General features: G+C 50.9%; 1 protein-coding gene across 1 annotated transcript in view; it reads left to right on the top strand.

The window, feature by feature from the left end:
* The window catches only part of GTF2IRD1 (GTF2I repeat domain containing 1), a 73,350-nt gene extending 57,982 nt beyond the window's left edge, over positions 1-15,368 (top strand). Inside the window, exons 21-28 of the mRNA XM_084273329.1 lie at positions 448-631; positions 1,305-1,333; positions 6,730-6,777; positions 9,993-10,070; positions 12,647-12,839; positions 13,181-13,218; positions 14,058-14,194; positions 15,170-15,368. Of these exons, the coding sequence (XP_084129455.1) occupies positions 448-631; positions 1,305-1,333; positions 6,730-6,777; positions 9,993-10,070; positions 12,647-12,839; positions 13,181-13,218; positions 14,058-14,194; positions 15,170-15,244 (782 nt within the window). The 3' untranslated portion in view covers positions 15,245-15,368. The remainder of the gene's footprint in view (positions 1-447; positions 632-1,304; positions 1,334-6,729; positions 6,778-9,992; positions 10,071-12,646; positions 12,840-13,180; positions 13,219-14,057; positions 14,195-15,169) is intronic.
* The last annotated feature ends 362 nt before the right edge of the window (positions 15,369-15,730 follow it).

The raw sequence follows: 15,730 nt of genomic DNA, 5'->3' as shown, positions 1-15,730 counted from the left end.
TTCCCCCTAATATCCAGTTTAAACCTTCCTTCCTTCAGCTTCACTCCATCCCCCTTGTCCTGCCATTCTCTACCCTTTGAACAAGCTGATTCCCCCCTGTTTCTCTGCTCCTGCAACCAGACCTCAGAGGGGGAACATACCTATGGAGTTATCTCCAAATAGCATCTCAGAGCAAAAAGCAGCAGCTTTCCATCCCTCTTACTGCCCTGCACGGGGGCCATCATACAGGGTGGTGCTTCTCCTTGGTCCCACCAGCTCAGCTGTGGGTGTGTGTGGCTGCCTTGGGCCCACCCTGCTCCCTGAAAGTGTTGATCCTTGATCTAACACTTGACCTGGTGCCTGGAGCAGCCTGCTCATGCTTTGGCAAGGCCGGGGCTGGAGCCAGAGCCATGGTTGAATTGGCATCACACACACTTACTGCTTGCTTCCTGCTCCCTTTCCTCCCAGGTGAGGCCTTGGGGATCAAATACCCCGTGCAAGTGCCATACAAGCGGATCAAGAGCAATCCAGGGTCGGTGATTATAGAGGGGCTGCCCCCTGGGATTCCCTTCAGGAAGCCATGCACCTTTGGCTCACAGAACCTGGAGAGGATACTGGCCGTCGCCGATAAAATCAAGTTCACCGTGACGAGGTACGTGGTGAGAGGGGTCAGCAGGATGTGGAGAGGAGGGAGCCAACCTAAATGCACCCCCAGCTCTTCCAGCCCCACTGGGGCAGGGCTCTAAATACACTAAATGCTCCCCAGACAGCAATTAAGTTGGCAGCTAATGATTCAACAGGAAGGAGGGGGCTACAAAATAGAGAGCCCTGCTCTTTCCTCCTGTGAGCTGCCTGGAGAGGTGGTGGGGAAAGCACTGGCAGGAGAAAACTGTGCTCAGAGCAATGAATGTACAGGCAGAACAATCCCAGCTCCTTTTCTGGGAGGCCTGAGATGGGAACACCGTTGTTTGGTGTATTGCTGGTGCGAGGCAGCGCTCAGGGACCCGCAGTGCTTGGAGAGGCACCGGCAGTTTGTGGCAGGGTCCTGTGGGTTTTGTAGCCAAAAGGGATGGGTGCCTGTGGGAGGGGAAAGGCACTTCATTGAGCTATCACCTTGAGACAGGGACTGTTTTGAAAAGTGGCTCCATCGCCCTCTTGCTGGACCACACTGCCCATCATCTTACCAAGGGGGTGCGTGCTGTCCCAAGCAGGACCACAGGCTGATCCTTACCCTCCCTGGGTTGCAGGAGGATGCTTGGTCCAGATGTCTTGGCTTCCCAGGGGTGTTTCATTTCAAAATCTCCTTTTTTCCTCATTTTTTGCAGGCCTTTCCAAGGACTCATCCCCAAACCTGGTAAGTGCTGATGCCTTTTTGCTTCAGTGATGCAGTGGCCAAGTGTTTAGCGGTGTTCAGGGAGTTGTAAGCTGTGGATGGCGAGCAATAATGTTATCAGCTGGAGGAAGGGTGCCCCTGACCCCACTGTCCTGGGCTTCCTACTTGGCTTTTGGTGTCGTTTGGGGTGTTTGCAATGTTTCCCTGACTGAGCCAGCGGGCCTCAGCATCACCCATCAGTACTGCTCCCATGTGCCTTGAAATGACAGCATTTTTCAAGAGCTGATGTAGGCCAGGGATCTGTGTTCTGCATGGAAGAAAGCAGGGATCCCATGTGTGGATATACCAGGGGAGATATGGGAGAGAGGAGGGTGGGGGGTGTCCAGGGTGCTCTCCAAACCCAGCTGCAGAAATCCCATCCCAGATCCGCGTCCTTCCCCGTGCGTCGCTGCGGTAGTTCTGTCTCTCACTTCTTGGCTGCTGAGAAAAGACTGCTGCATGAGAGGGAAATGTGGGTACAAACCTGCCTTGTTTGAACTGTCTGTGATTACAAACTGTTGGAAGAGCACAGATGGGTGCAGAAAATGTTCTCATCTTTATTGGTGGCTTCCCATTTCCTTGGCTGGCCTCCATGGGGATGGCACAATTTAGGGAAGACAAATATGACAGAGAGGAAAACATTTCTGTGCCCTCACTGGGAACAGCAAAGAGGTGTTAGACGCCTGAGAGGGCTCTAACAAAGAATGAGCTGTCTAAGAAGCTCAACCCAGGGCATGGTCCCCGGGTATGGCCCTGCCAAGACAATTGGGAGGTCCCCTGAGACCTCTGTGGATTTTGGCCTTAGCCTGGCAGTCTGTAGGTGCTATGCTGCAAGGTCCCAGCTCTCTGTTGGCAGGACCTTAAATGAGCCCTTGGGTGCAATGCAAGTTTTGCAGAGCTCTGGTTTTCCCCAGAAGTGCACTGGAGTGAGCCAAGCAGTGTCTGCTCCTCCAGCCCCATCTTGTCTTCCCCTTTCTCCCCTGTAGTCAGTATAATTAACCTTAAGAGACGCTGATCTGACACAAATCACACCATTAACAAAGGAGCATATCAGAAGGCAAATCCTTCAGCCAGCCAGCTGGCCTGGCAGCACGGCCTGAGAGAGAGAGATGTAGGGGAATTTGGTTTTCTTTTTGATGCACAACAGGGGTTTTTCTCCCTTCTCCAGCTGAACACTCCCACTATGGGTTAGCCCATGCTAGCACAAACCCAAAGACCTGTTTTATTCTGTGTATTGTGGTACCCAAGCAGGCTCAGGAGGAGGTCTCAGCATCCCTGCTGGGCTCAGGGCTTTGTGCCCTCTCTTCCCACAGAGGATTTAAATAAGAGCAGTCACAGGTGAGGGGTTTTTTTTTCTTACTTTCCATCTCAATTCCTTATAGACTATTTCACATATTTGCTAAATCATCAGAGACAACTGCAGGACTTATTCTCTAGTAGTCAGACTACCACTGGAATGTCTCCTTGAGAAAAAGGCTATTTGTATTTTGCCCCCAAAAAAATCCCCATTGATGGCAATTAACCTTTTATTTGCTTTTCCACCCCATTACACCAAAGTGGATGGTGGTAACACAGTGGTACATTCACTGCCTTGGCTTTGATTGCTTTTCATCTGCCTTAACAAAATTAATGATTTCCAACTAGCCATAAATCATTAAAAATTTAAATTTAAGAGTATTCCTTTTACCTCAATCTTGTGTAGTAAAATCCTGACATGTAAAATGAAGAGCAGCAGCTGAAGGGCATGCTTGGCATTACAAGAAAATCAATGAAAATCACTTTTATTTCACAGAGGAGTGTTCAAATGAAAGCAGGAGTTACTCCCAAGCAGGATGGCATTGCAAAAGCTGGAAAGCCCAGGAACTGGCTGCATCAATATACAGGAGGTTATGGGTTTTGTGGATAATTTTGGCCAAGAAGTACAGATCTTAAGGAAAAAGGGACATTTACTTTTTTTTTTTTTTAAATCACTTTGCCATGATTTTAGTTGCCTTTAGGTTAATTTACAGGATTTAATTGGCTTTTAAGAAGTGGCACACCTCCTGTGTTGCCAGGAGCATCCCAACTAGCTGTAGGACCACGGAGGACCAGCCTCCTTACCTCTCTCTTTTGGGGACACCCAGTTTTTAAGTGCAAAAGAAACTGATACAAGGATTTCAATATAATCTGAGTGCCCAGTGTGCTTTTGATCAAGGTTATCTGTAATTTCTCTGTTGAGATGATAACTCCCTAGTAATGGGTGGCCGTGGGGAGTGATGCTGCTGGTGCAGAGGTGCCTGGGGGGTGCGTGCCTGCAGGGATGCTGTTTGCAGAAGCAGGTGGTTTTGGGGAGAATCAGGCTGGGTTTAGGGGATTATTATTGTTTTTTAACAAAGCCAGCAGTGCTGCCCAGCTCCTGGAGGAGGTTAGTGCAGGTTTGCAGCTGCTTTTGAAGGTGGGATGATGGCCTGAAGGTCACCACTGCCACCTGGCTCCCTAGGGATTCCAGCCTAGGAACACAACTCCCTTGGCATTCAGAGGTTTCCCTTTTCATTTCCAGCTTCTTTTCTCCCCACCACTGGTCTCTGCTCAGCAAAAAAAGACCTTAAAAACCCCTTCTTGAAAGCAGAACAATCTCTTGACACTGAAACAGAAGCGTGTGAGAAGCAGGGATGCTCCAGCACTATAAACACAGCATTTAGCCTTTCTTTTCTTCTGTTCCTGAGGCAGAGAGATACAAAACAGGCTTAATTTGAGCCTTTGGAAAAGAAAAAAAAAATCAAGCATAATAATCTAGCACACACACACAAACAAAAATCTTTCTGTATGTTAATTTTTCTGTGCTTTGATTGAAAATGTACACCAGCTCCATCTGTCCTATTCCCCAAACTCCCTACCACCCTGATAGATTATTTCCCACACTCCAATTAATAAAGTAGGGCAGGCAGTGTTCTTTAATTAAAAAAACACCACACATCCAGGCATCCTTTTTATATTATTATTTTTTTTAATCACAAGAGCACAATCCTCTGCAAGACTTTGATGAGATGTGCCTCGTGCTGGAAACTCCTAGCAAGAGAAAAAGGAAAGAGGAAAGCACTTGATGGGGCGGTGGTGGGAGCAGGGAGCATCTCACTCCATCACCAGGTTGCTTTTTGAGGTCCATTCCCCTCTCCCTTCACTCCCTGCCCCAGCCCTGATGTTTAACCCATGTGGGATTAGCTGGATTATTTTTCCTTCTGATCAACCTTCCCATTATCCAGGGTGAATTGGTTTTTAGTGTTTGGCTGGTTAGTGGTTTCAGTCTGCAGGTGGAGAATCAAGAGGGTAATAAGAGTAGCTGTGGAGCTTCAAAGCTTGTTTGTAAGCACCTCTGTGCTTTGAGTCACCTTTTCCTTTGCCTACTTTTTGTCACTTTTTCCCTCTCCCTGTGTGTTTGGCATCCTCGTGCCATCACTCAGCTCATCCCTGACCTTGTGTTTGCTTTGCTCTTGCCTCCCTCCCCACTCTCATATCCCCACCACCCTCATATCCTGTCATGTCCTTCAGAGACCCCAGAACCCCCTTTTGTCAGGGTGCTTGTCCTGGATGCTGCTCCATGCCAGCTCTGGTCTGGCACTTAGGGATGTGCTCTGTACCCGTCAGGGCAGGAGCCATGAGCCATGGTTAAAGCTGAGCAGCCCATGAGGGTTACCAGGACAAGAAGCTTTAATTATCTTTCTTAATTATCCTTGATTTCATAATGGCATCTTGAAATTTTCACCTGGAACACTGAAAAGGCCTTTGAGCTGCTTCCCACCGAAGGAAACGCTGCACTGCCCTTCCATAAACCTTTTCTGACTCCTATTGGGAAGATGCTGCTGTGTGCTCCTCTTCCTCACTGCCTGCCTGTGCTCCTGCCTGCACTCCTCCTTGGCAGGAGCTGTGCCAGGACTTTGTTTCCTCTCAGCTTGGACTCTAGCTTGGCTTTCCCAGCGCTGGCAAGACCCATCTGCCTCTCTTCCCCTTCACATTCCATATTTGCCTTTATTTTAAAGATTTGCCATATTATACATCCCATATTTTGCCTGGTGGGCAGGGTGTCACCCTGCAATGGGCAGCATCGCTCACTCACTGCCTGGGTCCTGCTGTGGGGCAGCGAGTGGCTGTGCTGCCACTGCTGGCTGCTCCCAGGGGGATTTGTCTGTCTGCAGCTACAGCAGTGCAGGATCTGGCTCAGCCCCTCAGCTCACCCTGCTCTGCACCGAAACAGACACCCCTGCAGCTGCCTGGTGCAACCTTGGTGTGTTTTTGTGCCGCTGGACCCAAGGGCTCTCCCCATGCAGACGTTGGGCTGGAGGCATTGGCAGAGCTCGTTGTGCCACAGTGGCTGCTTCCCTGAGCCTCCTGGAGATGCTTGATGTGTATTTTCCCCAGTGAGGGTGCCAGAGCCCTGGGACAGGCTGCCCAGGGGGGTGTGGAGTCTCCATCTCTGGAGATATTCCAGCCCCGTCTGGACGCCGCCCTGTGCAATATGAGCTGGGGAGCTGCTTTGGCAGGGGGGTTGGACCCGATGGGCTCTCCAGGTCCCTTCCAACCCCTGGGATTCTGTGATTTTGGGATACTAAGATTGCTTATGTGTCTGCTCAGCAAATTTGGGCATGCACCCCTCCAGTCTGTGGCTGCCAGTGTGCTGCAGTTGGGCAGCACGAGCCTCCCCGCTGAGCCCCTTCCTCACCCTGACGCCACGACCTGCAGCTCCCATCCTCCCTGCCGGCTTCTGGGTGATGAGCTGCTGCATTCCTCCTTTTGCCCATCGTGCAGATCCTGGCCCTGGCCCTTCCCTGCTGCTTTCCCCAGGAAATTCATTTCTATTTGATACCACTCCTCACTTCGGAGTCGGTGGCGAGTGCCAGCCTCTCCTTAGGGATTCCTCTTCCTGCCGCCCCCCTGCCCCGCTGCTGCAGAACTGACACCATTTCCCTGTTTGCTTTTCATCTCCTGTAACCCCAGCTCTCTTTTTGTGTCCTCTCTGGCACTGTCAGACAGCACACACGCTGCTGCTCTGGCACCTGCCGTAAGTGCTGCTATTCAGCTGTGTTTCCCCGGGCACGTGCGGACCTTGAGCTGCTCAGGAGTGTGGTGTAGCTCAGGAGGGGTGTGCATAGGGTCAGGCACATCCCAAACCACATTCCCTGGCATGCAGCAGAGAGCCCAGCCCATCCACCCAGCTCACCAGGCCATTATTTAGCATCTTTGTGCCAAGGGGCCTCGGGACCAGAGGAATTTTAAGCTGCTAGGGACAGTGTCATCCTAGGTTTTACTTTGTTTGTGACCAAGAAAACAAGCTGCAGCACTCATGGCTCTCTTTTTCTTTCTCTCTCTGTTTTTTTTTTGTCTCCTTTTAACTCTCACTGTAGCCCCTAGACGGATAACATCATTGGAAAAAGCCTACGCTGCCTTGAATGGTACGTAGCTCAGTTGATGCATCGTAGATGGTAGCAGACAAGAAATGCACTTGCCTTTTAATATGGGAATGAAAATGTCTTAAACCCCCAAATTTCAGGTATTTTTTTTTTTTCTCCTCTCTGCTCTGTTTCCCTGTGATGCCAAGAACTGCCTGATGCAGGATGTGTGTACCAGTGTTTGATTGTTGTTATTAATCCTCTCTGCAGTCCCTGGGCATCGGTGCCAGTTCTGTTCCAGACAAACCCACCTGCCACATTATCCTCAGCTCATCCACGTGTCCAAGCAATGAATTTGTTAACAAATCCACTTGCCATTCATAAGGAGCTCTTGCAGGGATTTGGGCTGGGAGGTTTTTTTGCTGTGCTTTAACAAATACTCTGGACTAAAGCCGGTGTGCGGTCGTGTAGGCTCCAGGGATTTAATGTACACACTAATTTAAGGAGTTAAGGAGAGCTTGCTGCCTGTACCTGTGGCAGGGCATGGTGTATCTCCAGCAGATCCAGCCTTAGTCCCATCAGCTGGGAGTCTGGCCAAGTGTGTAGATGTGAGCTGCCTGCTTCTGTGAGGTTGTAGCTCCGCTTTGGAAACACACACACGTGGAGCTCATTCCAACTGTGCTTAAACCTGAGCTCCTGGGAACAGCCCCAGTACAGACAGTGGATTTAGTCTGGATTTGATCAGGGAGGTGACAGAATTGCACCCATTGAAGCTGGGAGGAGTGGGGAAGAGGCATGTGTTTATCCTCTTAAGATTTGGGGCCAGATCCTGACCTTCAGATCACCTGGCTGAGTGTTTCTTCAACACGGCTGGGAAGGGACCTGAGCCCCTCTCCCAGCACGAGGTGGTAGTGGTGGCCAGTTCCCTGATGGAACAGGCTTCATGCTGACAGTTTGGATAACAGGAGGTTGTTATTCTGGATGTGCTGGCCAGGTGGAGGTTGTGCCTTGCCTGGACCCCGAGATGCACGGGGAGGGGGAGGAAGGCTCTGCCAGGTACCTTGCTTGGCTGTGCTGCAGCTTTGCCACCAAGATCAGGGCTTTGCATGTGGCATCACAGAGACAAAACCATTACTTATCCATAGGTAATGTGGATTTGGTTTTGTGGTGTGTTTTTTAAAGTCACTGGAAGAACAGGCGGTGTTGTGGATCCCCTTGTCCAACAGCAGACACCCAAAGGCCATTTTTGATAACTACAGAATATGACCTGGCTTTTCTAAAAGCAATGTCAAGCTCTGCCAGGTCCTGCTGGGAAAGATAAAATGGTGCTTTCAAAATGTGACCACTTATACAGAGCACCTACAGAAAGAATGGGGCTCCTCACTCCAGGCGAGCAGGATTGGAAAGGAAAAAGGCAATCAACTGGCTACTTAATTAAAAAAAACCCTAAACTTGATGCACAGAGGTGAAGCCAGCAGTTTGTGTAAAGCTGCTTCATGGGAAGGACTTGGCACATCCCAGGGGTGCCAGTGGCTTCCTCCAGTCGATTGTTTCCCAAATTCAAAGGTAGATGGAAATCCCTCTTGCCTGGGGACAAGGGGTAGGACCCCAGGGTGGAGGGGTAGGACCCCGGGGTGGAGGGGTAGAACCCCAGGATGGAGGGGTAGGACCCTGGGATGAAGTGACAGCACCAGCTGAAGCCTCCTCTCTGGCTTCTCCGTTATGCATGCTCAGTTCCAGGTTTTTCATGGAATTCCTTTGTGTCCTTAGCTGGGAATTTGGGAGTCCTGCCCACTGCAAGGTGGAAAAGCCCCCCTTGGGATCTTTTTTTCTTGCACTTGGGTCGCTCAGGGCGTGAGGGGAAAGGGAAAAGCTGCTGAGTTTTTCAGTCCCAGAGAACTGAACAAGTGAGAACACTCCCTTGGTGTTTCTTTGTCTGCTACCATCTACACACCACCCAGAGACTGAGCATCAGTGACAAGGAAGTCACAGAGGGAGCCCGCAGGGTTTGTCCCACTGGCTTGCCAGGGCCTTGGGAGCAGCACCGGAGGCAAGGTCTTGGCTCTTGAAATCAGAGCTCATTGGCAACATCTATTTGATTTTCTTTTTTCTCCTTTTTTTCTTTTTCTTTTTGTTTTTTGCTCCATCCCTTGTTGCCATTTCTGGATTTGAAGCACCCTGAGGTTCCTTCACAAAAAACTTCTCCCTTTTTTTTCTTTAAATTTTTTTCTTTAATTTTTTTTTCCTAATTTATTCAGACAAAACTCTTGTTTTCCAGGTGGAGAAGAGGGTTTTGAGGCTGTACCCTGCAGTAGTGGGGTGTGGAGATGTAAGGGTGCCAGCTTCTCCCCAGGACCCTCAGCAGCAGGGTGGCCGAGGCGTGGGATTTCTGCTGAGCACAGGGAGGCAGGGACTCACAACAGGTTCCCAGCTTGTGTTTATGACATGATTGCAAGCCATGGGATTGCTTAAACCCAAAATCAAAATCATCTGATCACTCAAAATCAAATTAAATAGCTGCAGCCCCAGGAGCAGAGAATGCTCAGGCCCTGGTGCTGAGGTTTGCAGGGCTTGTGGTAGTGATGCCACCGTGCATCCCACTGAGCCATCCCTGTGCTGGAGGGGTGATCCCACTGTGAGGTTGGTGCTTTGTACCTGTAGGGTGAAAAAAAGCATCAAAAGGGGTCAGGTGCTGACCCTGGTTGTTCTTCTTGGAGCCCCCAAGGATGCTGAATGGTTGGGGGTGGAAAAAAATCTACTGAAAGAGGGCATGTCATGTGAAAGGAGAGAACAGAGGAGAAACTGTTTGCTGTGATGAGGATAATTTTAAAAGGTAGTAAAAACCAAGCTGATTATATGGCATATTATAAAACAACACTGTACTTAGGAGCCCAGCTATCAAAGTGCTATCTCATTCCTTGCTATCACCTGGGGGTGCCTTTGGTGACACTGAGGGCCTGCGCCTGCATTGCTTTGCACATTGTGCAGTCATTTGGCAGGGGGGTTGGACCCAATGAGCTCTTCAGGTCCCTCCCAACCCCTGTGATTCTGTGATTTACAGCACCACAGAGTGGGTGTAAAACACTCTCAGCCGTAGCAGCATGGGGCAGATGCAGCTTTGGCAGCGTTTTATAGCTCCTACGCGAGGTGCAAGCGCAGCATAGCCACCTCAGAGCTGTCCCCACGCCATGCTGGGGCAGAGGGGTAGAGACACATGGTTGTGCCTTGTGCTGGGTTTTCCAGGTATTCTATTCCCTGTCCTGTTTTTCCCTTTGCAGATGAGGACGATGCCAACAGGCTCGGAGAGAAGGTGATTCTCCGAGAGCAAGTGAAAGAGCTTTTCAATGAAAAATACGGTGAGTCTCCCATCTGCACACGTTGCCAAGCTGGTCTGGTTTTGCTGACAGCAGCCATAGTTAAAATTAATTCCACTGGAGGCCTCTATTTATAGGCTGAGCTCACAGCAGCGGGTTTCATCCCACTGCTTCACGTTACAGCCTGTCCCCAGGGATGTTCCTGTGTCTCGCTCCCGGCAGGTGGGACCGTGACCTTCTTGTTGATGGATCCTCCTTGGTGAGGGGGGGGGAGGATGGGGGGAAAAAAAAAACCACAGCTGAGAAGCAGGATTTGTTCTGTCTGGCATCAGCCTTTGAGGTGTTTTTAATGTGTCCTGAGCTGGTATGAGCTGTGGTGTGTGTGCTGAGTGTGGCCCGCTGGCAGGCAGCCCCTTTTCTGCTCTGCCCGCTGGGCTGGGAGCAGGGCTGGAGCTGCAGCCCCAACGTGAGGAGCTGCAGCAGAAAAGGAGGTCAGGACACTGAAGAAGATCTGAAAGTGGTGTTTGCAGGCTCCTTGCGCTGCCTAGCGACCCCCTGGCTGGGAAAAGACGCAGTAGGAACAGCAGCCAGGCAGAGAGAGGGTGGGAAGTGGGCACGGGATGCACAGCCTGAACAGCATCACCCTCTCAGACCTGGCTGTCCCCTCACGCTGTTGGGGCACAGCTTGTGGAAGTGCTGGGTGGTTATTTCTCAATCTGTAACTCCCCAGGGCTGCACAGCTGGACCACAGCGGCTCAGTGGCACCCCACCACCCTGGGGCCCTCTTGTCATGGTTTAGCCACAGCGTAATTAGCTGTGGTTTGTGCCTCCCTCCCCAGAGTGATTGCCTGAAGGAGAAGGAAAATAGCCAAAAACCAGCAGAGTAGTGGGAAATAAAAGTTCCCTCCTTTCTCAAGTGTCCCCTAGTTAAGGCTCCTTGCCCTTCCTGCAGTCCTGTTCACTTTGGGGTGCTGCTCACAGCATGGGCCCTGTGCTGCTTTGGGGGTGGATTTGTGCCATTGGAGGTGGCAGGGATGGTGCCCGTGCTCTTGAGCGTCCCCAGCAGCACTTGCCCTGAGCAGCTCCCTGTGTTCCCACGGTGCCGGCACCATTCATGGAGCACAAGGGGCGCTGTAGGGACAAACCCCCTGCCAAGAACAGAGGCTCTTCTTAGGGATCTGAACAGGCTGGACCAATGGGCTGAGACCAGTGGGATGAGGTTTAACAAGGCCAAGTGCAGAGTGCTGTCCAGGGGACAGAACAACCCCAGGCAGCGCTACAGACTGGGGGAGACTGGCTGGAGAGCTGTCAGGCAGAGAGGGACCTGGGGGTGTTGGGTGACTGCAGGCTGAACATGAGCCAGCAGTGTGCCCAGAAAAGCCAATGGCATCCTGGCTTGAGTCAGACACAGTGTGGCCAGTAGGTCTGGGGAGGGGCTTGTGCCCCTGTACTGGGCACTGGTGAGGCTGCACCTCGAGTGCTGGGTCCAGTTCTGGACTCCTCCCCATCAGAAGGACATTGAGGTCCTGTAGCAAGTCCAGAGAAGGGCAACCAGGCTGGGGAAGGGGCTGGAGGGCAAATCCTCTGAGGAACAGCTGAGGGAGCTGGGGGTGTTCAGCCTGGAGAAGAGGAGGCTGAGGGGAGACCTTCTCACCACCTACACTGACCTGCCAGGAGGGTGCAGAGAGGTGGGTGATGGTCTCTTCAGCCAGGGGACAGGAGGTGGGACAAGGGGCAATGGGCTCAAGCTGTGCCAGGGCAGGGTCAGAGCAGATGTGAGGGAAAAGTTCTTCCCTGAAAGAGTTGTTGTGGCTGGAACAGGCTGCCCAAGGAGGGACAGACTCATCTTCCCTGGTGTGTTTAAAAAAGAGTTAACGAGGTACTCAGGGATCTGGTTTAGCTTAGGATGGGAATGGTTGGACTTGATGATCTTAAAGGTCTTTTCCAACCTTGTGATCCTGTGATGCTGTGAATAGCCAGAACTATGGCTAAGGGGCAGCTCGTGCCTTTGGTTCCAGGGGTGGCTGAGACACAAGGCACTTTCAGGTGCTCACAGTCAGGACCAGCACAGGAGGAGGGATGTTCACTGCTCCCCACAGTGCAGGAACTAAAGTGTACCCAGAGAGATGGGCAGCGGGAACAGGCTGGAGCAATTCCTGCAGCTCAGCTCTCTTGGGGGCTGTTGAACGCAACACACTGGATGTGATCTCCACCCCAGTAAGCCCCAAACCCCCTGACAGCCAGAGGCAAGAGGAGATGGACAAATCTCTCCCATCTTGCCCTCTCTCCTGGGCTGTCTCCCATGCTGCTGCTGGCCTGGACATGGGCTGGTGCAAGTGTGTGGCAATGGGTGTGCTCAGCACAGAGCACAGAGGGTGTCTGAGAATACATGTCACAAAACAGCCCTCAGGTGATGCTCCTGGCAGGATCCTTAATGGAGCAGGTAATAAATTGGGCAGGAAAACATGTGGCAGCTGGGTGGGATGTGGCTGCAGCAAAGGTTGGGCACCACAGCAGCCGTGACTTTCCCAACGTCCTCCCACCACTCTTGGTCCTCCAATCGGTTGGGTGTGGAAGCCTGTGGGGTAAAGCTGGTGTGTTGTCCTCTGCTGTTACAGGAGAGGCTCTGGGCTTGAATCGGCCTGTCATGGTGCCCTATAAACTCATCAGGGACAGTCCTGACGCTGTGGAGGTCACTGGGCTGCCGGATGATATCCCGTTCAGGAACCCCAACACCTACGACATCCATCGGCTGGAGAAGATCTTGAAGGCACGGGAGAACATCCGGATGGTGATTATAAACCAGCTCCAGTAAGTCCCCCCAGCTCTGTGACCAGGGAGTGTTTCTGTTCACTGAGCATTGCCCTTGCTTCTCCATGGGGCCACCAGAGTGGGGATGCACCACAGCACACCCGGGAGGACCCACCCCCAGCATCTGTGCCACAGGGATGTGTTCAGCCACGGGTGGGCACAGCAGAGTGTCAGCAGGGTGGTTTGTCCCCCTCTTCCTTGCACAGGGGCAGATACTGGGATAGCTCAGAGAGCTGGCTGTGTTATTTTGGATGCCTATCCTGTGGGGAGGCTCCATGTCCCATCTCCACCGGAGAAAGGATGGGGTCTGCCTGCTCTGACCCTGCTTCTCTCTTACACAGGCCATTTGCTGAAATCTGCACCGAGGCCAAACAAACAGGTAAGGGGAGGAATAAGGAATAACCATGGCTTTCCCTGCCCTGTGGCAGAGAGAACGTAGGGCAGAGTGGGTGGGGGTTGTGGGGGGTGTTCAAACCTCCCTCGTTCCCAGGGGAGCAGATACTACCTAGAAAAAGTCAGGCTCAGGAGCAAACAAACCACCCCCAGACGATTGTGCTACTGTGAGCTGGGCAGAGAAGGGGCTGTGAGATTCAAACTTTCATCATATTCCAGAGGATTTGATTATCCCTTTCCCATTAGCTCACCATGAGCAATTTATTCACTTGTCGAAGACTTTAATTAGAAGCTAAACTGCTAAATGATGGCTCAAAGGAAACAAGGTTTCTGTGAGCGCTGTGGAGGTGTTTCTCTCTCTGTCCCATCCTCCCCAGTAACTCTCAAGCAGTTTTAATCAAACTTGTCAGAATTATCAGCCCCAGAGAGAATTCATTGTCATCAAGCCCCAGACTGGTTTGGGTTGGAGGGACCTCAGAGTCAGTGCCTCCCTGCCATGGGCAGGGACACCCCCTCCAGCCCACGGTGCCCCAAGCCCCATCCAACCCGGCCTTGAACCCTGCCAGAGATCCAAGGGCAGCCCCAGCTTCTCTGGGCACCCTGTGCCAGGGCCTCCCTCCTCCCTGGGAAGGGCTGTCATTGCAGCCAGCACCATGGCAGCCCCAGCGAGCAGCACGGACGCCAGTTGGTGGGATGTTGGGCTCTGCAAGTGCTGGAATTTGGGTTTTGCTTGGTGGGAGGTGAGGTCAGAGCGGTGGGAGGGTCCCTGCATTGAGGGACCACTGCAGGGCTCGGACACTTCATGCTGCCCCTCTCTCCCTGCAGAGAAGGACACCAGCGTTCCCAAGCGGAAGCGGAAGAGGATCTCCGAAGGGAACTCGGTATCTTCCTCTTCCTCATCTTCCTCTTCCTCTTCTTCCAATATGGAGTCTACATCATCAACAAATCAGATCTCACTTGTGGTAAAGCCTTCCAAATATTAGGGGGGTTACTGCCTACCTATCTTTCTGCTTCAGGATGCTGCCCTCTGCTCTCCTTGACCCGGCACCTCCGCCTGACAAACACCACACATGTGGTGTTCAATGGCACGAGCAGGTTTGGTGAAGGAGGGGACACAGCTCTGGGGGCCCCTTTTCCAGCTGGGTTTGTCTGGGGGGGGTCAGCAGAGCAAAGCACTTGCTGCCCCTCGGGGCTGTCCTGCATCCGAGCGCCTCAGGGGGATGCTCAGCGTTAGCAGGAGCCTCAGGGGGATGCTCAGCATTAGCAGGAGCCTCAGTGGGTTGCTCAGCATTAGCAGGAGCTTCACACACACATGAGACCCAAGCAAATCCCCCCATCCCAGTGGGTAAAACACTGGTGCTGGTGGTGGCACCTCTCAGCTGGACCCAGCGGGTCCACGTGGTCTGAACTGTGCCTGGAGCGTTGCTCCAGCTCCATCCAGGGAGACTTGTAGAGCTCTGGGTGTGCATCCAAACTGCAGATAGGGAATAGCTTCAATTGTGGATGATACCAAATGCTATTTTAAAAATAACAACATGAATTTATTATTTTATATAATAAAATGATACAATGAATGAAATAAATATAATAAAATAATCAATAAAATGGCATTATATATTATATTGATATATATCATACTATATATTATATGATCTATAATAAAATATATAGCAATATAGTTATTAATATAATTAATATATCATATTGTTATGAGATTAAGACTTTTTTTTTAAGCACAAGTGAAATATAAATATAGAAAAGGGGTTTTTTTGCCAGGTTTACCAGTGGTGTTTTGGTTTGGGGTTGGTTCTTTTATCTTATTTGGAAAGTGGGAGCAACAGCCCGTGTGGGAACGTGTCAGAGATTTGAGGTATGCATGGTTTTGTGTTGTGTCCTAACAGAGACTTCTGCCTTCTTTTTCTCTCCCTCTCTTGCAGCAATGGCCCATGAACATGTACATGTTAGACTATGGTGGTCTAAACGTCCAGATCCCAGGACCTATTAACTATTAGACCTCAATACCGAATAAGAACCTCAAATGAAAAAATAACTAAATAAATGTAATTTATGTAAAAAGTGTATATTCCAATATGTATCAATGCCTTTTAGTTTTTCCAATGATTTTTACACTATATTCCTGCCATCAAGGCCTTTTTAAATAAAAATAAAAAGTGTTGCCTTGCTCTTAAAAGTACTTCTTATGCATATTATTGATAACCTTTATTGGGAAGAGTAAGTGTGGCCCTGGGCAGACCTTGTCGTGCTTTGGCTGCTCCCTAAAATCCTGGGTGTCACCAGTGCTTGAACCCAAGAGGTTTGACATGTTTTAATGCTTCATTTAATTTAGATCAAAGGCATCAAATGCTACATACAGAGCTGTAGGGGAAGTGGGACCAAGCTGCAGTAGTGTCTGATGAGAGAACCAGCCCTTAGGAGCAACGGTGACCTGTGCCTGGGACTCCCATTGGCTCTGGAGCAGGTTTAGATTAAACAGGAAG

This window comes from Gallinula chloropus (genome assembly GCF_964237585.1).
Source record: "Gallinula chloropus genome assembly, chromosome: 19".
Lineage (NCBI taxonomy): Eukaryota > Metazoa > Chordata > Aves > Gruiformes > Rallidae > Gallinula > Gallinula chloropus.
The sequence above is the reverse complement of the archived record's forward strand: the minus strand, read 5'-3'. Positions and strand labels throughout refer to the sequence as shown.